General features: G+C 51.2%; 1 protein-coding gene across 6 annotated transcripts in view; it reads right to left on the bottom strand.

Moving 5' to 3' along the window:
- Positions 1–3,445: 3,445 nt before the first annotated feature.
- Positions 3,446–24,130, bottom strand: part of RPH3A (rabphilin 3A) — a 37,622-nt gene continuing 16,937 nt past the window's right edge. For 5 of the 6 annotated variants that reach the window (XM_065033538.1, XM_065033539.1, XM_065033535.1 and 2 more), the window contains 17 exons: positions 15,507–15,636; positions 14,550–14,636; positions 13,933–14,098; positions 13,467–13,508; positions 11,681–11,821; positions 10,922–11,008; positions 10,708–10,767; positions 10,398–10,637; positions 10,070–10,149; positions 9,728–9,802; positions 8,976–9,085; positions 8,264–8,390; positions 7,963–8,019; positions 7,298–7,449; positions 6,841–6,922; positions 6,520–6,616; positions 3,446–6,190 (listed from right to left, as the gene is read on the bottom strand). In XM_065033538.1, the coding sequence (XP_064889610.1) occupies positions 6,060–6,190; positions 6,520–6,616; positions 6,841–6,922; positions 7,298–7,449; positions 7,963–8,019; positions 8,264–8,390; positions 8,976–9,085; positions 9,728–9,802; positions 10,070–10,149; positions 10,398–10,637; positions 10,708–10,767; positions 10,922–11,008; positions 11,681–11,821; positions 13,467–13,508; positions 13,933–14,098; positions 14,550–14,636; positions 15,507–15,636 (1,864 nt within the window). In that variant the 3' untranslated portion in view covers positions 3,446–6,059. The remainder of the gene's footprint in view (positions 6,191–6,519; positions 6,617–6,840; positions 6,923–7,297; positions 7,450–7,962; positions 8,020–8,263; positions 8,391–8,975; positions 9,086–9,727; positions 9,803–10,069; positions 10,150–10,397; positions 10,638–10,707; positions 10,768–10,921; positions 11,009–11,680; positions 11,822–13,466; positions 13,509–13,932; positions 14,099–14,549; positions 14,637–15,506; positions 15,637–24,130) is intronic. The other variant, XM_065033536.1, reaches the window with a different exon arrangement.

Raw genomic sequence — 24,130 nt, 5'->3', positions numbered from 1 at the left:
GTTCCAATCATGCTTGCTGTTTGCCTGTACATCCCTTCCTTTGGTCAAAGCGCAAGCAGCGTCTATTAGAATTGGGGATTTATGGCTGCTGCCAACCACATCCGCTCTCCAGAGGCAGTAAGTTATATTCCTATTACTCAGCATGCAATAAAAAAAGGCTGATACTTATTCTTTGGATTTTCCTTTCTCAAGAAAGTCACCAAAACTCACACAACCACTAAAACGTGGCTCTGTATTTCACAGACGATGTCACCGCAGCCACTGGCTCAGCGGGGATGTGGCAGCAGCTCCATGAGGTGGCTGGGAGCAGGTGAGCATCACCTGGGTGTCTTCGCTGGCATCTCCTGCTCGGGACCCAATGTCATCCTGCAGAAACAAAACAAGCCAAAACCTCCATTTCCCACAGAAAAAAAAGGCTTTGTGGCCCCTCCAGACCTCACTGCAGACTGTCTCCAGCCCCATGGTGGCTTGCAAATGGTTCTGCATTGGTCTAGCAGCCCAGAGGAGATGCTGCCCCCAGCTCTGTGCATCTGAGGGAAAGAATAAGAGTTTATTTTTAGGCTGAGAACCGATGGGATGAAAGCCATTGATCTGAGCTCATAATTATATCGTTATCTGTGCCCTACGAGATAAAGAGATTTCTGGCTGCAGGCTTTTTGAAAAGCTGAGTTTGAAAGCAGATAGAAGAAGGATTTCTTTAGTTGAGTTTCTCTATTTTTTAAATGAAATTTTAAATAGCAAAAGTTTGCTTTGTTTGTTTGTTTTTTTTTTTTTCCCTGAAGATGAAAAAGCTATGGAAGGCTTCTCTCCTGCTCGGTGCAGCAGGAAAGCTTCAGTGCCCTCCTGACACCTGGGATCATGCAGGACATGTCGTGAGAACTCCAAACCCATCCATTTTATTAATTACATCCCAAGGCGAAAGGTTAGAAGAGAGCAGCATAGGGTGCTGGCATAGGTTGTGTCAATGGGTGCTGCCATGGCCTTTTGGAACAACGAGCATCTTGGAGAGGAAACATTTGGCCATACTCTGTATTTACATCTCCTCCTCAAGGACAGGAGCAAGAGCTCAAAACTTTGTCAATGTCTTCAGCCCAATGCTTGTTCATCCAGAAAGGCCTGCGCTGGTCACTGGTCCTGTAGCTTTTCCTCTCTGATTGTCCTGGCCACTCTCCAAGCCCAGCAAGGGACCTGCTCCCATGTCAACTGCTCGGCGTGCCTGCTGTCACTGTGTTGTACAGCCCTCTCAATGCACAGCAGATCTGTATTGATTTCAGAACAACTAGAGCTGTAAATTACTGGTCACGACTGGCTTGGCCAGTCCCGAGATGAGAATCTATTGATTGCACCAAAAGTCTAAATCTAATGAGCACACAAGGAAACCGGTTGGAACAGCAGAACAATTCAGATGTTCTGAGATGTAATTAAAACTGTAAAGCTACCTACAAAAGCAGAACATGCAAATAACTGTCCTGATTAAGCACAATTTGCAACCCAAGAGCCTCCTTTTAAGAGAGGCTGAGAAGAAAATGGAAGTAGAAATATCAATCAGGGGGAACAAAGGACCCTCACTTATCCCCATGGATTCCTCAAAATGCTTCTTTCTCTCTTTTGAAGAACTTTTCACAGCCTACCACAGCTGGCACTGCCTTGTCAGCGATTAATCAAGGCAGCATCTTAATCGCAGGGGATACGGGGGATGCTCACTCTGGTGCTCAGCAGAGCTGGGTGGCTAATGCACGGGGACCTCTTGGCTGGGACCTCTTGCCGCACCGACACTGGGCAGCAGCAGAGAGGAAAAATCAATGGGAAGCTCTCATGCTGAAAAACACTAATAAAAAGAAGTTAAAGCTCAATTTTAAGGCTGCTAGACCTCTCTGGGAACTGTTTTTTCAGACCTACAGTTAGCATCATACAACAATTTTAAATATCTTGGCGATTTTCTACACCAGTCATTGCTGCTGGCTCTTATATGTACAAATCTAAGCGGTATCTAACTCTTTATTTTGACTTTTTTGCTCCACAATGAGTCCAGCTGACCATTGGTGGCTCAGGGATGGAAGGTGGACCCCAGCGTGCAGGTCTCTGCCAAGCCAACTGCAATTCACTGTGATGGTATCTCCTCAGTATAGATATCTCAGGGGGTTTTAACTGCCCACAGATCTCTCTTGAAGAACCACCACTGGCCTTGGGGAAACCATGGGTTAAACCTGCGGTGTTGGTGCAGCTCCACCACCCCACAGAAAGCTGTCATCCATGGAGGCTCAGCAACACTTTGCATGAAGACTTTATTTCAGGGTCCACCACCACAATGGGTGCTATTGAATGGATGAGGAGTCTGACCAGCAAGATGGGCAACACTGAGGGTATCCCACCACCAGGATGGAAGGCGCTGAGGACGACACCAGCCCTGGTCACGGGCATCCTTCTGGCACCTCCTGCCTGTCCTTCCTGTGCCATACCTGGAGCATCATTGACATCCATTATGGTTTCTGGGCATCGGTGCCAGACCTTCCATGCATCCTTCCTCCACAGCTCAGCTCCATCCCCACAGGTATGCGGATGTCATTGGAGAGATGAGGCCACCACCCACGTGTGTCCCCCTGCCCAGGACTGGGCCACAGCCTCTGTGGAACCACCATCCCCTGCCATCCCAGGAGCTCCCACCATCCTGGTGTGCCCTTCCCTGGGGCCAGCACCTGATGATCTGCTGGAAATTGAGCCTAAAAAATGCCAAATTTTTTTTAAAAAGGTGATGCAGTACCCAGAGAGGGGAGTTGTCCTGCAACAGGAGCTGCACACACACAGGGGGAATGGCTCCTTCTCCCAAAACCTGGGGAGACAGGCTGGGGCATGAATAAGGGCACCAGAAGGTTGGTTTTCCATGGGGTGAGTTTGAGTTTCGAGGGGACATGTAGAAGCACCAGAACAAAGCAGCAACCCCCTCTGTGTGTGCCACGGTCTTCCCCAGCAGCACGTGTCCATTGTGTTTGCATTCAACAAGGCTTGAAAGGGGAACCCACGGATGTCTCACCCGTGCGTGAAGGATTTTCACTTAGACTGTCCCCTAACACTCATGTCATCCCCGTTGCCTCCCATGGGTGCAGAACAGCTGAGCTAAGTCCTCCCCCTGCAGAGAAGCGGCTGCACCCACCATCCCAAACTCCCCCTCAACCTCCTGAAGCCAATGCAACTTGCCAGTGTTCCCAAACCCACTGCAAATTCCCACCACCAGGACAACCACCCACCCCCACCAGCCCACGCAGGAATTTCCACAGGGAATTAAACAAGCCAAAAAAACACCATGGCTTTTTTTTTTTGTTCTTTTCCAATAGTCTCACTTTATTAGATACCACATCGAGAGAGGATGTTGTGCTGCATGCAGCGGAAGACTGGAGTATTTCTAGTTCCTGTGTAACATTTTCTGTTTCTCTTAATAGTTGTAAACTGATATTTTGCTGTAAAATCACTGCATGCAAGTTTGAATGCAAACAGCAGTAGAAGAGGCTTTTTTGTTTTTTGCACCATTCCCAATCCATATGTGCATGCTTTATTTACAACAAAGTCATTCAGGGCAGAAATTACCATCAGAAAAACTCAAAAGAGGGTGGCAAATGGAGATGAGAACTGTGGCTTGCACAATACCAAGAGGGGAATTGGCAAGTTGCACTTTATGGGTGCAAAGAGATGATTTGAGAATTGTTTGTCTGAAGGAAAAGCAGGCTGAGCAGAGAATGTCAATACAAGACATAGGTAAAGGCAACCTGAATTTAATTGTTCTGCACACACAAAGGAGGCTGGACTGCTGCAGGTCTGGAATAAATTAAGGAATTGCTCAGAATTTTTTTTTCCTCTTTCTTTTTTAAAGGTAATTTCATCCCCAGCACAGCTCAGAAACGTGCTGTGCCCAACTGCTGCTCCAAGAGATACAGGTAAGGGCCATGCAAAGGGTTTGGGCAGGTCCATCACTCTGGAAGGGATGAGGGCAGCATCCTACAGCTGAACCATCTCTGCAGCACCAGACACAGAGGGAAAGGACCCTAAAGAACCAGGTTGGTCCAGCCTGGGTCCTTTGGATGGCCTGTGCTGTGGGCAGCATGGCTCGGGGGCTCTGGGATGTTGCACTTACTGGTGCAGAGTTGAGAACTGCAGGAAAGGGAGGGGGAAGCTATTTTTGGAGCATTCTCTCCCATTGCACTCTTCATGCATTGTGCCCCGAACAGCTCCCATCCCCATGGCAATGCCACAAGGCAGAGTCTGGGGTGATGGACAAGGATGCCCAGGCTGGTTGAGGTTTGCTTTTCCCGTCTGTGGCCCAAGGTGGCTACAAGGAGCGCCCAGGAAAGCTGAGCTCCTTGGATGTGCCAGCCCTGAGTCGGGGCTGGGCTGCTCCATGGCAGCAGCATCGCTGGGCGTATAGAGGTTCTCATCACACTGAGACATGGGCATTGCTGCAGAAACCACAGCCCGGCAGGGATGCTCACTGCAAGTCAGAGCAAATTCTCCAGGGGAAAGGGCAAGGGAAAAAATAACTTAAAAAAAGAATAATAGCAAGAATAGGAAAATAACTCATCCAATTCAAAAGAAAGAGCTCTTCAGTACAGCTGAATTGAGAACACAGCACAGGACAGCACACCAGCAGACTACAGCAGTGGTTGCAAGGGATATCGTGGGACAAGAGTGTGACCCAAAGGGGCTGGGGTTCAGGTTTCGTACAACATGCGCAGCGTGTAGCTGACCCACGATATATTCCAGTAGTGCTTATAGTGCTGCTATCGACATAGCTATGCTTGAGCTTGTCCAGAGACAGCAAATGGTGCCAAACCTGATCAGGATCAGTCTGAGGGCATCGTGACTCTCCTGCTATCGGTAACAAATAAAACACCGCCAGACAATCATTAAAGCGCAAGTTGTTGAAGACAACAGTTCTTGTGGAAATTTTAAGAAAAAAAAAAAAAAAAAAAGAAAAAAAGAGAGACAACCCAAAGTTGGAAGACCTCTAACTGTTCCAGCTAATTCCAGTGTTTGCAGTATTTTAAAGCAACAGTCTTTGCACACACCACCTAGTTGGTGGGAAATATCTTCTCCCTTGGCTTCCCTCCTGCGTGGGGTACAGCAAAGGGCTGGCAGCAGAAAGGGTCATCTGAGGGGGCCCAGGGACCGTCCTCAGGGTTCAGCTCATCACTCCTGCGTGGCCAGGCTGTGAAGAGGAGGTAGTCACAAGCGTGAAACACGGGCGTCCTCCTACAGCAACGGAGCCTGCGAGCTCCTCAAGCAAGAGAAACCGCATGTGGCGGCTGGAAATAAACACAAACTCCAGATCTCTGTCTCCCCACGAGCATGGAGCAGCTCTCTATTTCTCGTTATCATTACTGTATCATTGATGGATCTCCTCAGCAAAGGACATACCACAATATTGCTCAAATGTACCAAACTAAAGCTCAAGCAGGACTCACATGATTACATCGGTGATGCAGTCTTTAGCCTAATCACAACAACACAGACACCAGGCTACGCTCACGACCCACACCAAAGCCAAACAGCTTTTTTTCATTATTGCAACTGAGGTATTGATATCACACAAGCAGAACGGGCCGATGCTCCAACACCAGCGCTGGAACCCCCCCACACCAGAGCAGAGCACGGCCGCGCCGGTGGCCACGTGTCCCACTGGGAGAGGAAGGAGCCACGAGCTGGTGGCAATGGGACGAGGCTGGAGGGACACGGAGCATCACGCACACAACAGGACGGCTATCACGGCGCGTGTGAGACTAGTGAGAAAGAGGAACAGTCGGAGGATAACTATTGCTTGGCAAATATTACACACCAGGATAATCCAATGACACTCCCCCTTCAAAAAAAAAATACTCCAAACCAAAGGAAGTGAATAGAAAAGATGTGGGTTAGTTTTCAGGCGGAGGTGAAGGTGCGGAGGATGCTTGGAGGAGGCAGAGGAGCGTTGCTGCCCCAGGACCAGCGGTATGGAGCAGGGCATGGCTGTGCTGGAAGACAGACATCAGGGATCTACAGGGGCTTGGCATAGGACAGGGCAGCAGCTCCCTTTAATCACTGGCAACATGGTTCTCATTCTGGAGGGTGTGCCAGCGTTCGATCTTCTTGTCCTTGTTCTTCAGACATTCATACCAGTGTTTCAAGCGCTCTCCCTTAGCCGTAATGCCAAGCTGGCAGCCCCCTGGAAGAGAGGGAGAAGAGACATCATATTTAGAGATGATGCTGATGTTCCAGAAAACCATTTCTACCGGGACAGATCCCACATTTGGGCCATTCCTCTCCACCTCCTGGATCTAAAATGTGGTGGAAACAACTGGAGCTGCACAGAAGACACCATGAGATGTGGGAGAGGGGCAGTACGCTGGGTATTTGATGGCCTGATACAAGCACCCAACCAACCTGTGTGGTCCCACCTGAGGTTCCCCACAGGGTGGGGGACCCACATGTCCCTCCCATCCAGACAGCAAAATATAGGGCACCAAAACCAGAGCACCAAGACTTGCAGCTCACCAATGTAATCATTCGATTTCCCAATGTCGTAATCCCAGACAGAAATGTCCAGTGATTTCTTGGCCAGGTCACTGTGTTTGATATCATAGAAGAACTCCTGCAGAAGGAGAACACCCACATCACTCCAGCATTCCAGGAAAACACTCCTGGAAAGCGGCAGGTAAGGAATTGCAAATGATCTGTCTGTACAGCCTGAATTCAAAATCCAGTGAGAGGACATTTAAAATACACTAATGGAGAGTTTGTCTTCCACCCTCCCCTGCACAACACAGTAATTAGCTAAGTTGATTTAATAATATAAAAATATAGATCCAGCCTTACTTCATTAAACTCGGGATTCAATGTTTTCTTCTTGATCTGTGTCTTGTGCTTGGCCTTTTTTCCCATGTCAGGCTTCAGCCACCTGGGGGCAACAGAAAACAGCTCAAAATGCAAGTCCAAGAACAGGGCGAGTTATAAGCTAAAAAAAGTGAGGTTTGGGGCTAGAAAAAAACACCTGGACATATTTAAGGCAAATAATGGGTCAGCCAGTTTCCCCACCTTCTAAGATTATTTAAAATAAATGTAAAATGAGGAAAATCCTCAATACTCTTCCCTCCCCCCGCCCCCCGGATTGTCAGATGAAACACAGGGAACCATAGAGACCTGCTTTGTGCAGAGCACTGGACTTCCCAGGGGTTTTGGAAGGAGCTCTAAGAGCACCAGCTCCTGCCGGAGGACAATGCGTGGCCCCAGGACCATGCGTGACCTCCCTATGCCCACCCCAGCACCTGCTTACAGCTTCACAAAAGGGTCCGAGTAACCGTTGGCGTCCATGGCTGCTAAATGCACACAGCGCACTATGCCGACGATCAAACCGCCCTGCTGGGTGCTGTACATGAGGGACACCAGGATCTTCCCACGCTCCTCTATGTCCCCACCACGATCTACCTGCAAGAGGAAGCCACCAGAGATCATAGAATCATTTTGGCTGGAAGAGACCCCCATCAAGTCCAACCATTAATCTAACTCTGGCACTAACCCATGTCCCTGAGAAGCTTATCTCTTGTCTGTTCAGCCCCTCCAGGGATGGTGACTCCAGCACTGCCCTGGGCAGCCTGTTCCAATGCCCGACAGCCATTTCCAGGAAGAAATTGTTCCCAAGATCCAACCTCAACCTCCCCTGGTGCAACTTGAGGCTGTTTCCTCTCATTCAATCACTTGTTACATGGGAGAAGAGACCAACACCCTCCATGCTACAACCTCCTTTCAGGGAGTTGTAGAGAGCGAGAAGGAGATGGGAACACGAGCTGAGCAAGGAAGATCGTCAACTGCAGAGCAGATGGGACGAGGTGGATACAAGGGAACCTTCTGTCCTCATGGAAGGGTGTGGGAAAGGGGCTTGTTCATGAGAGGTAATAGGTGGAGTGTGCACAGAGCATGTAATCCTCCAAGGATTCTTACCTCCTCTTCATACAGTGCCATCCCACGGGATGAGCCGGTCGTTCCAGCACGTTTCATCTTGGATGGGGAAGAGAAAAAGAGAGATTGCCGTGAGTGACTTCTGGAGTCACTTCCCCTGGATTCCAACTATGCTTTTGTCTCCTGGCCTTGACATGTCACATCATGGGTTGGAATCCAACTCCTAAAGATGCCAGTGAAGTCAGGCACCTGCAGCTCTTGGCTGGTTCCAGCTCCAAGCTCACCACTCACCATTTGTTGGCAACCATGACATTAACAGTAGAAAGAAACGTCACAAACTCACTGGTATCACTCTCTCCAAGCAGATGTTGAAATTCTTTTTCTGATTTGCTTTGAGTTTTTTCAAGGAAACTCTAGTTTCTCCAATAAATTCATTGTGGCCAAATTTGTCTTCATCACACACAGAAATCCTGAATGGAACAAGAAAGGTGAATGTCAACCAGGCTGGAGCAGGACCTGGCTCCACAGCACAAACCCACTCCTGCAAGGTGGACACAGCAAAGCACCATCAAAGCTCCCATCCATCTGGCTCTCCTCTGATCAAAAGCGGTCAGAAAACCGAACTTCTCTTTTGCCAGAAAAAAGCCAGCATTTTTAATATGTGCCCTGTGATGGGGCAAGAAATCAAAACGTGAACATTTCTTGTAGGAATGAAATGCCAAAAATTTGAGAGACATCTAAATGTTTTGCTGAGACACTGTCAAATATCATGCGCAGATATGCAATACACAAATCTCTGTGCTGATAACACTAATGCCAATCACTTAATATTAAATGATAGGGTCAAAATGCCTTTCCCCCCCCCGCTTTTAAAAAAGACCATCAAAATCAGCATGTTTTTTGGAGGATGTTGATTTTGACCAGAAACTCTGCATTTCCAGATGCTCCATCAACACCTACACTTTGCTGCCCTCCCAAGGCTGCCTTTCAATGCCCTGTGTGAGGACACCCCCAGCCCCCATCTCACCAGGGGACACCCCAGCTCCTCTACTCGCCTGAGGGTTTTCCGTTGCATGTCCTCGTCCGTGATGCCGTGGTACACCAGGGTCTCGTTCCACACCGGGTTACGGGTGTTGCGCAGAGTCTTCGTTCTCAGCTTATTTGACTGTAGCATCAGAGCAAAACACAGCGCAATTACACCCCTGGACTCCTCTCCCCCTAAATTTAGGCTCCCAGCAGAGTCTAAATGAGATATTCCATCATCTGTGGCTCACAAGAGGTGGTTTGACCAGGGCACGGAGGACTCTGCAGGATGTCACCACTGCCTGCTGAGGCTGTCGCACCGGCGAGCCATCAACCCAGGTGAGCATCACCAACCTGACAACATGGACCTTTATGCCAGCACTGGGGACTCTGTCACCTGCTGTGGCCAGGACAGCTGTCACCACCTGGCTGTTTTCACTGTCTGGGGTCTAATCGCTCAAGGACACTTGTACAAGAAGTTGCACAGGGGAGGCTGTGTAGGGCTTGGGTAACAGCTCTCATGGTTCTAAAGGAGGTGACAGCTTGGGAAATGAGGAACTCTGTCACTTGTTCATGTGTCTTTCACAAACACATGTGCACAACAAAAAATTTAAAAGATCGGCAAACAAGAGAGCAATAGAAATCAAAGCACTTCCCAAGATCACGACACTTTGATTTACTCTACACAAGACCATAAAAGCCCCTGCACACAAAATAAACCTATAAGCAGAAATCTCTGCTCCATCTCCAGCCCCAAATGCACCCAAACCAGGCAAAGCCTCACCTTGCTGGCTCCAGGCAAGAGGTGCAGCTTGACGTAAGGATCTGCCAGGCCATTTGAGTCCATTGGTTTTAAGCCCTAAAAGAGAATAAGTAAAACATGGGCATGAATGCTCCTCAAGCAGAGGCAGGGAAGAGGGACAAGCCACCCACGAAGCAACTCAGTCAAGAGAAGATGTCTCCAACAAGACGAGCATCCTTGTTCTCTGCTCCCAGCAGGCATGGATTACCACGATGTGCTGAAAAATCGGGTTCACTCGAGGAAGAATCCCACAGACCTTCCTAGCTGGAAGCCAGCCAGACTTCAATCAGTGAAAAAAAGGGGAAAAGGGGACAGACCACTTACTTTGGCCTTGATGAGGGTGCAGTGCAGGGAGCTGTTCTCCTGGTCATAGAGCAGGCTGAACTCCAGAGCTCCCAGCGTCGCTGCCAGCCAGGTAGAGAAGAAACAGTTGGAACTAAGACCTCATTAAAACCCCAGCCAGTAACTGTGTTTAACCGACCCTGATTAGTAATAATTAGAAAGATTTGCAGTTCAAATGTAAAAGCAGTGTTCCCTGTGGGCTTTCCTTGCCAGGGACCCCCAACCTTATGGTGCGAGTGACAGTTCTGCAGCAACCACCTCCCCAAAATCCCAGTTTAGCCAAACAGAAACACTCTGGCCAGATACATACTGCCTTCATCAGAGTCGTAGCTGTTGGCATCCTCCTCCTCTTCCTCCTGGGGTGGCTGCCGTGGTGGGGCAGCCGGTGCCGGGGGGACGGCAGGGGTCTGCGGGATGGCGGGGGGCTGTGAGAAGGTGGGGGGCTGCCGAGCTGGCCGCTCCTCTCTGGTGGGGGGCACGGTGTAGCCCCCTCCTCGCTCCTCCCTGGCGGTGGCGCGGACTGGCTCTGGGGGTCCCAGCGGTGGGCTCGCTGTGGGAGGGACCCCATTAGCCCCCGCCAGCCGCTGCCCCCCAGCCCCTTGCAGGCAGGTGGATTTTACCTTGTCTCTCTGGGAACCGGCCAGCCGCCCCAGGACCTGGTCTTCCCGCTGCTGGTGGCACTGGGGACAGATGGAGCTTTACTGGAGCATTCACCTGAGTGATGCTCTCCATCCCTTTCCCACCCCAGCACTGGCCCGAGAAGGAGGGTCTCTCTTTGGGATGTTCACCCCCAGAGGGATGGAGCATCCTGGCCACATCCCCATCTCATCCTACCTGCAGGTGCTGCTGGACCAGGAGCTGGACTGGCAGCGGCTGGTGGAGGTGGCCGCGAGGCTTGCAGGGAGTTGGTCCTCTTCACGCCTGCAAGGAGAGAGGAGAATCAGCAATATTTACAAAAAAATTAAATAAAACATAAATTTACAATGGCTCAGAGCACATCAGATTCTCATGAAATACAAACAACATCCCCAGCTCGGCCCCTGCCAGCAAAACGCAGCTCCCACAGGCAGGGTTGGCCCACGCCTGCTCCTTTGGCAGCACCTCATGGGGCACAGCAGCACGAAACATGCCTTTATTTGGGGTCCCAATGTGGTTGCATTTCATCTCTGCTTAAAATTGGCCTGGCTTGCACTGAGCCTGCTTCTTTTTTCACCTGCAGCTCTCACATTGTACATGAAGCTTTTCAAATTCACATCCTTCCATAGGTCATAGGATGCACCTTTGCTGGGAAAAGCACAGCAGGGTCCTGCCTCTCCTCCCCACAAGCAGAGAGGGGATCAGAGATCCCTCTCCAGGACTCTCCACAGTCCCACCAACACCCCAGAGCCCCCCAGCACCAAACCCCACAGAGCAGCATAAACCAGCAGGTGCTGGTGCTCTGCAATGTGAAATCCCTCAGCACCAATGAGTGCTGCATGTTGAGCAGAGACCACGCTGGTACAGCTGCCAGCTTTGTGCACCCCCAGCCCTCTCCTCCTAAACACACAGAAGCATTCACAAGCGTGGACAAGCATGCAGAAGTGCAGGTCTCACCAGGGCTCCTGCTGACCCCGCTCTCGGTGGCGTAGTCGTGGCTGTCCATGTCCCCACTGGCGTTTTCGCTGCCGCAGGGACCTGCTCTGCCTTCGGCCGGCTTGCGGCCGGGCACCGTGGAGCTCCCCCGGGCGCTGCTGCCTGCAGGGAGAGCGACACAGGCAGCAGTGAGGACCCGTCTGTCCCCAAAGGTGGCCCCGAGAGGAGCTGCTTGGGTGATGGCCAGCCTGGGTGTCAGCAGGAGGAAGATGAGGATGGGTACGGCCGCTGCAGTATCATGCCCAGATGCTGCTCTGCACCATCCAACCTGCACAGGCTGGTTGGGAAAGCCCAAAGGACACGGCAAACCATGGGGACACCAGGGGACAGGAGGGCCCCACAGGAAAACAAGGACAGAGGTGTCCATCAGTGCCCATCAAACCCTAACGGCATCGCAGCTCCATGGAGCCTGGGGGAGAGGGATCACATTTTCTTTTTGCTGATCATCTTCCATTTATTAGCGAGACAAGGGTGACAGCTGCCTGTGTCTCTTCATCCATCCGTCCCAGCAGATAAATCCCAGCCGCACACACCAGGGTGCCGGGGTTGCTTCATGGTGATGAATTGCAACCCACAGATGCGACAGAAAAATGCCTCAGTGCTCACCTGGCTTGTGCCGAAGACGCCAGGGATAAATCTTTGCTGTGACATAAATGGGATGTTTATCCTTGGCTGCGCTCTCAGGGTCACTGGGCACAAGGATAAAGCAAAACGCAACAGATTGCAGGTGGGGATGAGGAGAGGGGGCGAAAATGCCACGATGCTGAAGAGGAGGGAGGGAGGAAGGGAAACGAGCATCCACGACCAGGAGCCTCGTGGTGCAGAAACAGAAACACAAGAAATATTTTTCCAAGGGAACTTTAGGACAATCACAGGCATGTCGCAAGCATGCCGAAGGTCAGGAGGGACCTGCAGAGCCTGGCAAAGCCTCCCTGGTGTGCGGGCGAGCTGCTGGCTTTGTAAAACAAGCCTTGGTTTGGGCCAGGAAGTGTAACAGCACCAGCAACCATCGCTATTAAAGAGTCTTAATTAAGTAGTTTCCCCAACTGTGGCTGCAAGGGAAGATCAAGATCATCACTCGGCATAACCAGGCACAGCTGGTTGTGTCCTCAGCCCCTTGCTGCCTTCGCCACACAGCGAGGAAGAGGAGAGCAAGAGGAGAGTTTGCAGGCACTGAGCTGCTCCCAGCCTCATCATTGCCCAGGCGGGAGCAGCTGGTGCTGGAGGATGATCAGGTAATCTCATCGCCTTGGCACACCAATGCTGAACTGTGAAAATGAGGGTTATTAGTAAAAATTAACTCAAGGCTGGGCACAGGGCACCGGCACCAGGAGCTTCGGCGGGGAAAACCCACCATGAACAGAGCAGCTCCCCTGCTCCACCCCTCGCCGACACGCACAAGCCCCCCATGAGCCTCCTAAAAAGTTTCCACATGAGGTTTTCTAAGGACTGCCATTAAATAACTAGAAAAACACCCGTCAATCAGCATCAGGAAATGTCACCTATGGCGGTAATTCTACTCAGCACTCTGCTCAGCTGCTCGAAATTGCAGCATTTCAGCCCAGGCGTGTGCAGGAGGTGAGGAAGCCCCAGAATAACTCGGTCCCTGTGTGGTGGGTGGCAGCAGCAAGAAGAGGTCTTGCCGCTGCCAGCTCCCACAGGAACAACCCATGGGGACAGGAGGAGGGAGAGAGGGAGCTCAGCACCCAGGCAGCAGCACAGGGGAGGGCATAATGCCAGTGCTTACCGTCAGAGTCCTGCTCAGCCGGGGGCCCGGCATCCGCCTGGCCTTGGGGGGCACAAACAGAGCAAGAAGGGGTGAAGCTGCAGCCCACCCATCCCACCAACACCAACTTGGGGCTGTGCCAACACTCCTTCCCCACATTTCCTTATTTATTCTTATTGTTTTCTAGTCTTCTGCATCACCGTGTTCATTCTCAGGCACTGCCCAAAGTCCCAGCTGGGCACCCCGGATCCCCATCCGGGGCTGGGGATGCTCGGGGATGTCCCTGCAAAACCCATCCTGACCTGGAGAGCCCTGAGGAAGCCTCCACAGGGAAATTTCTGTGCCCTTTAGAACACAGGCAGAAGCTACATGAATCCTTTCTGCTAAGGGTTGCCCTTGCAGACAGCAGGGAGGTGACCCAGCACCTCGCTGGTGGAACCCCTGCCCCTTGAACAGAGGGACAGGGTCAGCACCCGCTGTCACCTACCTCGGGTGGGTGCACGGGAGGGGAGTTTCGGGTCCTGGGTGGGCGGCTCCGACGGGCTGGGCTCGCTCAGGGCTTGGGGTCCCTTGTTCTTGCCGATGGGCATCGGCTGGGGCAGGACTTGCTTGGGCAAACCCTTGAAGAACCAGGCACCAGAGCGTTTCCACACCTGGGGGTGCAGGAAATGGGGTGGCACCCGTGTCGGGGGGGGATGCTGGGTGCAGACCAGGCAGCCTTCATCCCCGTGTCACCGGGGTCTGCCTCCAGCAGACAACACTGAGGATGTGAACCCCCCCCAGCACCCCACTGCCCACCCTGTCCATTAATTGACTCTTTGACTTTTGCACACTGTAGGTGGCAGGGAACCAACCTCTGCACACAACAGCCTCTTCAACCCCAAGACTTTGCTTTTGAGGAAAAAAAAAGTGACATTTTATCTAAAACCCAAGATCATCCTATAAGAACCAGGCTCAAGCAACTGGGTGAGGTTCAGTGGGGACAGGCTGGAAGTCCCTGAGAGCATCACCCAGCCTGGAGCTGGTCCCATCTCAGAGGTCTGGGGTGGGGACAGGGACCATGTCCCCACTCCCACACGAGGAAAAGCTGGGTACCACGCTCACCTCCCGCTGCTCACTGCATATCTTGCAGAGCCAGATGGCGTGGGGCCGGCTGTTGGTGCTCTCCACCCCGCACTTGGTGCAGACATTCTGTGGGGAAAACAAAAAATGCAAAGCATCAGGTGGCAGCGGGAACTGAAAGGTCCCACTGCACCAGCATCACTCCTCAGGAGTGTGAGATTAATGAGAGACAGTTAATGAGAGCTCTCCCAGTACAAGCATCAGAGACTGCAGGATGTGCCATGTGCAGAGGGATGCTGGGTAATCATAGAATACAATAATTTTGCCTGGAAAAGACCCCCAAGATCATCAAGTCCAACTGTTAACTCACCCCGGGCACTGACCCATGTCCCTGAGAACCTCATCTCCGTCTGTTCAGCCCCACCAGGGATGGTGACTCCAGCACTGCCATGGGCAGCCTGTTCCAATGCCCCACAGCCCTTTGGGGAAGAAATTGTTCCAAGATCCAACCTCAACCTCCCCTGGTGCAACTTGACGCCGTTTCCTCTGCTCCTGGCGCTTGTTCCTGGGGAGCAGAGCCCGACCCCCCTGGCTCCAAGCTCCTTTCAGGCAGTTCAGAGATCAGAAGGTCTCCCCTCAGCTCCTGTTCTCCAGCTGAATCCCCCAGATCCCTCAGCCGCTCCCATCACACTTGTGCTCCAGCCCCTTCCCCAGCTCCGTTCCCTTCTCTCAACTCGCTCCAGCACCTCAAGGGCTTTCTCAGCATGAGGAACCCAAAACTGATGCCAGGATTCGAGGTTTGGCCTCTCCCTGCCCAGTTCAGGGGATGGTCACTGCCCTGGTACTGGTGGCCACACCAGTGCTGGCACAAGCCAGGATGCTGGTAGCCTCTTGGTCACCTGGGCACAAACATCGACACGCACCCAAATATCAAGGTGCTCATTCTGGCACTGGGGAGGGTTTGTGGGCACGGGGGGCTGCAGCGGGGTGATGTCTCACCTTCTTGCAGTCCTCACAGACAACGCAGGCAGATCCCCGCGGCCCCAGCTGCTCCCCGCAGAGGATGCAGCGGTTCACCCCGTCCCCCAGCACGCTGCGGCGCATGTCCTCCAGCCGGGTCATCAGCCGCCTGGCGGAAAGGGGACAGGGATGTCACAGCCGGGACGCGGGGTCCCGCTCCCCGGGGCAGCTGCTGCCTTTGGTCCAGCCGCTGGTGTAGTTTCCAGCAATCTCTCCTCTTCCAGCAACCAGGGGAAAAGACACATCCCAGGGGACATGTCAAAGTATTATATTCCCTTATAGCTTTATATTGCATGACTCTTAACTTCCACCAACACTGCTACAGCTCCTGCATACACACACATTCATAAAATCCATCCTAGTTAACACCTTTGCACAAAGCTGCTTGGCATCAGTGAAGCGGTTTTTTGCCCCCCCAAAATGGAAACTTTTCCACCCAGTCCCAGCGACTGCCCATGGAAGAGCTGTGAAAGGAGATCTCGGAAGGGCTCTGGCAGGAGGACTGGATAAATTAATTAGTTTTCTCATTTTCTAAGAAAAAACAATTGCATATAATTTACTTTATGGAAATTATCAGCCCTTTGAGTAAAATGCAAAAAGCCCCCTGGAGAACAGGTTGTAAAAATACATCTGCTTACTGCAAAGGTGAAAAAAAAAAACAGTTAAGCAGCTTCTGAAAACAAAAATAGCAGAGGCAAAAGCAGTTTGCAAAGCAGGAGCAAGTTGCCTGTCGAGCACCCCAGAGCAAGTTGTATGCTCAGTTAACCCAGAATCCTGGCCCTAAAAATAGCACTAGAAGGGAGAAAAGGATGCATTATTTATGCCATTCAGAGAGGAAGGAGAAGGAATGAAGAAAGGGAAGAGGAGACCCAAGCCCACCAGAGAGAACCGCAGCCCCCTTGCCTGCGGGGCTGCATCCGCTGCCTGACCCAAATCTGACAAAGCCTGCCATAAAAAACACCCGATGTTTAAAAGACATTTTCGTATATGGCTGATGACAGCTTTAGGTTTATGCCAGCTTGGCTGCCGGCACCTCGGAATCGCTCACAAGCAATATCTGAGCTCCCCTCAGCACAGGGGCCGCTGTGGTTGGTCTGCAGGGCAGCCGGCACCCTGTGGAAATGTAATGGTGTTGTACGTGGGTGCTTGGTAAAGGGACAGCAGCAAGAAGGGAAAAAAATAAAGCATTGTGGAACGTGCAACCTATTTGTTGGAGACTCGCTGCGGTCAATGGAAACATGTCAAAGCGCTTCATCCAGCCCAAAGCGGGGACACGGCTCCATGATCCGGTGTGTGTTATCCAATCAAAGCCACATTATTACAACTACTCATTGAGGTGGAAGGCGCTGGCCCTGCTAAAACCCACCAGAGAATTTCCTACCCCAACCTAGGCAGGGGCTGATTTCCCTGGGCACTCAGGGCTGGGGATGTGGAGGTGCCCCCAGAGTGTTATTAATGAACCTGCAGCCCATTCCCAGCAAGCAGATGGGAAAGCTGGACTGGGCCAGACTGGGAAAACTGGGCTAGGGAGCCAGACAGAGCCAGCAGATGGGAGAAATCGCCGTGTTCACAGCTCTGGTGTCACCAGACGGGCCAGCCTGCAAGTTCCTTCGGTGTCATCGCCTGAAGTTTCAGCAGCAACACAACCACCAGCTCTCTAAACACAGCAATTCTAGTTCTCAGCCTGAGCTGGTTTGTTTCCTGAACAAAACAGTTTTTGTTGAAAAATAACATTCTCAGGCCATAGCGAGGTGCTCTAATGCCTTTCCACTTTGCTCTTAACAGGGATGCTCTGCGAGCCTAGCTCCCCGCTCCGACTTTATTCCTGGCTGTCTGTCCCTGCCCCCAAGCATCTGCTCCATACTGTGCAGACGATCCATGGGTGATTTCTTCCTACAGAATAAATCAGCTGCTAAAGCATCGTCTGCCCGTGATGCCTTCCCAAGCTCCACAGCCAAGAGACCCTGCTGCAAACACAGAGGTCCCCGTGATTTCAAGAGTCGCATCACCCCATTAACACTCAGTCAGCAATGAGCATTATGCCATTTAGAAACTGGAAAGTAGCTGTTCTGAAAAGACTTATTTAAAAATAATAATAATAATAATCATCATCATCATACCATAGTTGTTTCCAGCCCACGTCCCACCATGTGCAACATAGGGTCCCCACAAAAAAGCCCCCAACAGCAAGTAACCAACACCATCCAGCTTCTGTCGCAGCACATCGCTCCCACCTAAGCAGGGAAATGTTTCTGCAGCAGAACCTCTATTTTCCTGCCAGTGAAGCACATGTACAAGCCCAGATCTTCCACAATTCCCCCACCCTGTGCTGCAAGAGCTCTGCTCCAAGAGAAGCAGCTTCCAGATGGAAATCTGCAAGCCCCAACAAACTTATTATAGAAACTAGAACAAATGGCACAATCAAAGCAAAAGGAAAAAAAAAAAAAAAAAGCCTTTGCATTTCAAGAGATTCATTATTCAGCTGCTGCAAAATCTTTCCAAGTCTCTCATTTACCAGAAGCGGCTCCTTAAGAGGTTTTTTTTTAACCAGTGGAAATGCTTCAGCAGCCAGTACACACACCTGTGGCACCAGTTTCAAGCAAAGCATATTTGCCTAATTAAAACACCCATTCAAGCCAGAGAAATGGGGCTTTTTTTACCCCTGATTCAAACTCTGCCTTGAGAAGACTGTATAAAAATTGAAATTTTTAGGTTCTGGCATGAATCTGGCAGAAAGAGGACCTGGGCAAGGGGGTACTGCACTGAGACCCACAGGCTGGGAAGCTCCTGAACAAAGTGAGCAAAAAGCCCAAATTTCTCTTTAATTTCACCCAACACCACCTTCCACGCATGGGCTGGTCACTACCCAGTAACCAGAGGGATGCTCTGAGCTTGCCCAGGAACCAGTTAGGTGCCTTCCCAAAAGCTTTGCTCTCCCTTTTCCCCAAGATATAATTTGTTTCTTACTTTTATTGCCCATAAACCAGCCATCCAATTCATCCCTCTCCCCTGCACGTCTCTAGGACCACAGCAACATCTTCCTCATCATTATGGGCGCTTCAGAGTGCCCATCCCTCTGTAAGACTGACTTCAAAGAGCAGGAAATCTGCTTCAAATTGTTAAAATAGGGAAAAAAAAATATAGAGGAGTAATGCCCCACGGAGTGGGAGAGCATCCGTCATCTGCCGGAGGAATTGGGATTAGTCACTGATGGAAGCACGATATAAGAACAGGTTGATGCGCTATATCTGAAATGCTTAACGTGCACCTGAGATAACAGTAATAAAACAGTCCCTCGATAATATAATGTCTGCCTGGCCCCAGAAATATGGTTTGGAAGAGAAAGATGAGCAGCCCCATTGTCCCTGCCTGCTCCTGCCCATGGCCAGGTGGGGAAGGGCTGGTGTTGGGAGGAAGAGCTGCGAATATCACAGGATCAGAGATAGGTTGGGGCTGGAAGGGACCTCTGGAGATCACCCAGTCCAACCCCTGCTAAAGCAGGGTCACCAGAGCAGATCGCACAGGATTGGGTCCGGAGAAGTAGACTTCACACCTGCTCTGGGCAGCCTGTTCCAGGCTCTGGCACCTCAAGGGAAAGAAGTTTCTCCTCATATTCAGAGGGAACCTCCTGTGTTTCAGTCTGTGCCTGTCGCCCCTCATCCCATCATCGGGCACCTCTGAAAGGAGTCTGGTCCATCCTCTTGACACCCACCCTGAGATATTTATCACATTGATAAGAACTCTTGCAGCTTCTCCAGCTGAACGGCCTCAGCACTCCCAGCCTTTCCTCATCAGAAAGACGCTCAGCATCTTTGTAGCTCATTGCTGGACTCTCTCCAGTAATTCCTTGTCTGTCTTAAACTTGGGAGCCCAGAACTGGACCCAGTACTGCAGATGAGGCCTCACCAGGGCAGAGCAGAGGGGGAGGATGGAGAGCCAACCTCAACCTGCTGGCCACACTCTTCCTCACGCACCCCAGGTACCACTGGCCTTCTCGGGGATTTCAGGCAGGCAGAGGGTCCCACAGGGACACGGCAAAGGCTGCTCAATGGGCTGAGGGATAGGGTAGGATAGGGTAGGATAGGGTAGGATAGGGTAGGATAGGGTAGGATAGGGTAGGATAGGGTAGGATAGGGTAGGATAGGGTAGGATAGGGTAGGATAGGGTAGGATAGAAACCCGCCTGCTACAGCATTTTCTCTTGCACAATCCAGGGTGGGACAGAGAGTCACCGGCGTTAAGTGCTGATGATCTCGGGAAACAAGATTTAACAGCAGGGCCGGCACCAAAGAGTTTGTTGTGTTTAAATATTCATCGCCACTCTGCAGAAATGAATGGCTAAAGATGTGCCTAATGGGTTTTAAACGGCGTTGAGGAGGACATTTAGTGCAGCAAATGATGAACTGCTGCACTGGGTGGGAGCAGGACCTGATCCGTGAGGAAGGACCTGACCCAGAGCACCCCCAGCCCAATGGGGATGGACTCAGCCACCACTTATGTGGCAAAAAAATGCAAGTAAAACACAAAGGAGGTCAACAACTGCCTCCAGAATTAAGCACTGACTTGGCTCTGTGAGGAAATCATGTGCCTTAAAGGGCTGAATATTAAATTAAGGCTAATTTTAATGGTATAAAAGAGACAAGAAGCCAAGCTACAGATTAAAGAACACATAATTAAAATCAGGATAGAAAATTAGAAGCAATTTTCTTGCCTTACAAGCGCACAGGTAACTAAAGGTAAAGCATCTTCTGAGCTTTCAGAGGTCGACTTTTGAAGCTCATCCTCCTCCGAGAGCCCCTGCTACGGAGGGAAGATGCCTGAGGAGGCCGAGGGATTTGGGCATTTCCACATGTCCTGTTCCATGCTAGTGCATCCCTCCAGGTGCTCGCTGCCTCCCGTGATGTGTCACAGGGGAGTTGTCATTGTGCAGGCTCATCCCGGTCTCAGAAAGAGGAGAGTAGATTTTTTGAGGGGGAAATAAAGAAAAAATAAAATAAAATAAAAATTCCAGAAGCCCGGGAGTGTTCGTCTGGCCATGAATTAACTTAATCTCTTCTAGAAGCTGGCAGCTCAGGAGACATTTGTCTGCCTCCAGCAACCACCCTGCCCTTCCTGGCCCCTATTTTTATTTTGGTGGTGTTCGAACACGAGGAGGAAAATATGAGCCTGTGGTCCCCACAGAGCATCTCTGCTGCCTGCCACTGAGGTTAATGACTTAATCCCCTGTGACTTCAGCCATCTGCTCCAGCACTGTGCATGTGTCATCCCAGCAATCAGCAGCCAAATTAAAAAGCAATCCTGCTCAATAGCTGGTCCACTTGGAGGAAAGGTGAGGGACTGTAACCCAGGGAGAGACAGTCAAACCGTTGCACTTTTAGAGGGGCCTAAAAGTCAAATCATAACACTTTTAGAGGGAAGGGAATAGCTGCACCCAGGCAGGGGCATGGCCAGATCCAGGAGCGATTGTCACATCAGCCCCAGGAGAACCAGCTCTGTGCCACAAGGTGCTCTCCAGAAACAGAAATTTCTAACTTTGGGCAGGTTAAGATCTTTTCTTCAATGCCAAGAGCACAACAGATCTCATTAGGCAGCAGAGCAGACTCGGTGGGTGATTGATGGCACCTAATTACAGATACATAACAGAGCCAATTAGTGCCTGCAGGTGCTCTGGTGTCAGCTGGGAGGAACTGGCTCCTCATGGGCCACAGCTGGAGCATCACCACAGCTGGAGCATCACCAGAGCCCCGCAGGCACCCCCAAGCACAGCCCAGGCCAAGCGGAGAGGGAGAAGGGATGAGAACAGCTCCATCCCTGCCGTCCTCCAAGCCCTTTGCCCCTGAACTGCCTCAAAAGGATTATCCTAATCCCCTGGCAGCTGTAAAGTCCTTCATCAAGTCACACCCAACACACTCTCACTGCATAAGATGATTTCAGCTCCTATTATCCTTCTCTGTGCTATGAGACAATGACCCAGCCAAAAAAAGACGACACACACCAAAGTGTCCCTTGTCCTACAATCCTCATCAGCATCCAGGGCACGTATCCCGTGGGCTGCCATCCACCCCTGGTGCTAAAAATACTCTTTGGCTAAATTAATTTGAGCTGGATTTGACACGAAGCCCAATTTCACAAACATCTTCTTGACAAGTAGCATCGATTTGTTCCCCCCTTATCCAGGCTGAGGGGCTCATGGGATGGAGCGATGCAGCAGAGGGGACACGAGAGGGCAGGAGAAGGGAGGAGGAGATGGATGGACACTAAATCAGGAGGAAATCCAAGGCTCTAGGGTGACCATTTGCAGCCAGCACTTCATGATTGCTCAGGTATTATCTGTGAAGCTCAATCCCTCCAACCCATCCACTTATGAAGACAACTCCAAGTATCTACTGCATGCTCCCCCTTGGGAAGGCACATTCAATTCACGCAAGCTATTCTTTATACTAACCAAAAACCGGGTTTGTAATGGATTTTCCTTCTTTTCCTCTTACAGGAATAGAATATCCCAGAAAACCACAGAAAATCCAGCTTTCCGGGGCGCCTCCCTAAAGCAGCCTGTCCAACTGAGGGACACAGTCACAACTGCTGTGTCCCCGCGAGGTGCCAGCCTGGCAAACCCGGATTATTTTCTAATATAAGGAGCTATTCTGGATAATGTCCGAGCATCTCCCGCACGGGTGGTTCTGTACAAGACTGATATAGCTGCTGTCCCGTATTTCTGCAGCTGCACATCCTACAGCTCTTGTTCTGCCAGCCAACAAACACAAAGGAGCTGGCACAGCTCCGGCGACGCCTCCTCGCAGGAGGAAAATCAGCTGCGCCTGCACATCCGCCAGCTCCGCTCCGAGTACGGCACGGAGTCCTCTGCCCGGCTTTTTCATGAATGGGGACGAGAAAACCTCCTCCGACTCAGCTAACAAAGGTAAAAGGGAGAGTTTCTGCAGGTTTGCAAACAGCTGCAGGGATGCACAATGCAAAATAAAATCTCTCCCCCACTGCTGAAGTTCATTTAAGGATGATCCGAAGAGCATCACATTTGAGAATAATTCTTACGAGGTTGTACATGTGCAAAAAGCCGGGGAAAATGCTGTTTGTAAGCACTTTTCGGGAATGAATCACCACCATTCATAGCTGCTTTCACCTGGTTCCTGCCAGAAAGGCGGCAGAGGCAAGCGTTGCATGTTGTACCAATGCCAGCTGGGAGCAGCACAACCGTGGGGCGCCTGCCGAGCCCTGGGCAGCACAAACAGCCTCAGCTCTTCGCAAACCTGCTCCTAACAAAGCATTTCTAAAAAGAAGCAAATAAACCCAGCACTTAGGAGGCAACAGGCTGCAGCCACCAAGGAAGAGCACATGCTGCAGCTGGAGCACCCTGCGCTGGATCGCGAACGCACACACTGTATTTTGGTGGTATTAAACAGCCAGGGTGATGGATTAAAACGCCGGTTGTGGTGCTATGCTTTGCATGTGCCTGTTTGCTAAGCAAAGATGAACCCAAGGTATGAGAAGGGCCTTGACACTCTCTGAGGGAGAAGAATCACAGAATCACAGCATGTAAGGGGCTGGAAGGAACCTCAAAAGTGTGGTTCCGGCCTGGGCCTGAGTATTTTCCCTGCAAGGGAAAAAAAGAAAAAGGCAGTCGGTGCTTAAGCTCATCAAGAAGAAAATGCTCCTCTGTAATGAAAAAAAGGCAGGATGCCTGACAAACGGGATTATGGAGATCCCCTCCGGAAAACCACTCCCAGCTGTACAGCAAGTCAATACCTAATTATGAGTATTACTTCACCTGGCACCTTTGCCCAGGCAGGATAGAGATGCAGTAAAAGCAAACGCGGGCACTTGGTGCCCTCTGCTCCACGCTGGGAACGCCGCAGCACCCGCCAGTGACTGTGGGTGCCCACTATGATGTGGCTGGGCAGCACCAACACCTCCAGATCCCCCGGGAGCTGGTCCCAGCACACAGCCAGCCCCAAGCCTGAGCATTGCTCTGACCTATTCAGCTCATTTCTGGGTGGCAGGAGGGATTAAACACCAGGACACATGGCTGGAGGGGCTGACGGATCCATCCATGTTCCTAGAACAAGACAAAACACCTTTTGGTGAGCTACAGCGTTGGCTGTGCTCAGGACTGGGCAAACAGCAGCAGCTTCACTGTCTGGAATGAGATCATAGAAGTGTTTGGGTTGAAGGGATCTCCAAAGCTCCAGCCCCTGGCATGATCAGGGACATCTTCACCAGCCCAGGTTGCTCAGAGCCCCGTCCAGCCTGGCCTGGGATGTCTCCAGGGATGGTTCATCCACCACCTCTCTGGGCAACCAGGGCCAGGCTCTCACCACCCTCAGGGGCAACAATTTCTTCCTCATGTCCAGCCTGAATCTCCCTCCTTTAGTTTAAAACCATCAGCCCTTGTCCTAACCCAACAGGCCCTGCTGAAAAGTCTGTCCCCATCTTTCTTATGGTCCCCTTTAAGTACGGAAAGGTCACAATAAGGTCTCACTGGAGCCTTCTCTTCTCCAGGCTGAACAACCCCAGCTCTCTCATCACCACTACCCCGAGTCTGTCCTTCCACTTCTCTCCAAAAGCCGGGGACAGGCTGCTTGCTGCTGT

This window comes from Columba livia, chromosome 17 (genome assembly GCF_036013475.1).
Source record: "Columba livia isolate bColLiv1 breed racing homer chromosome 17, bColLiv1.pat.W.v2, whole genome shotgun sequence".
Taxonomy (NCBI): domain Eukaryota; kingdom Metazoa; phylum Chordata; class Aves; order Columbiformes; family Columbidae; genus Columba; species Columba livia.
The sequence above is the reverse complement of the archived record's forward strand: the minus strand, read 5'-3'. Positions and strand labels throughout refer to the sequence as shown.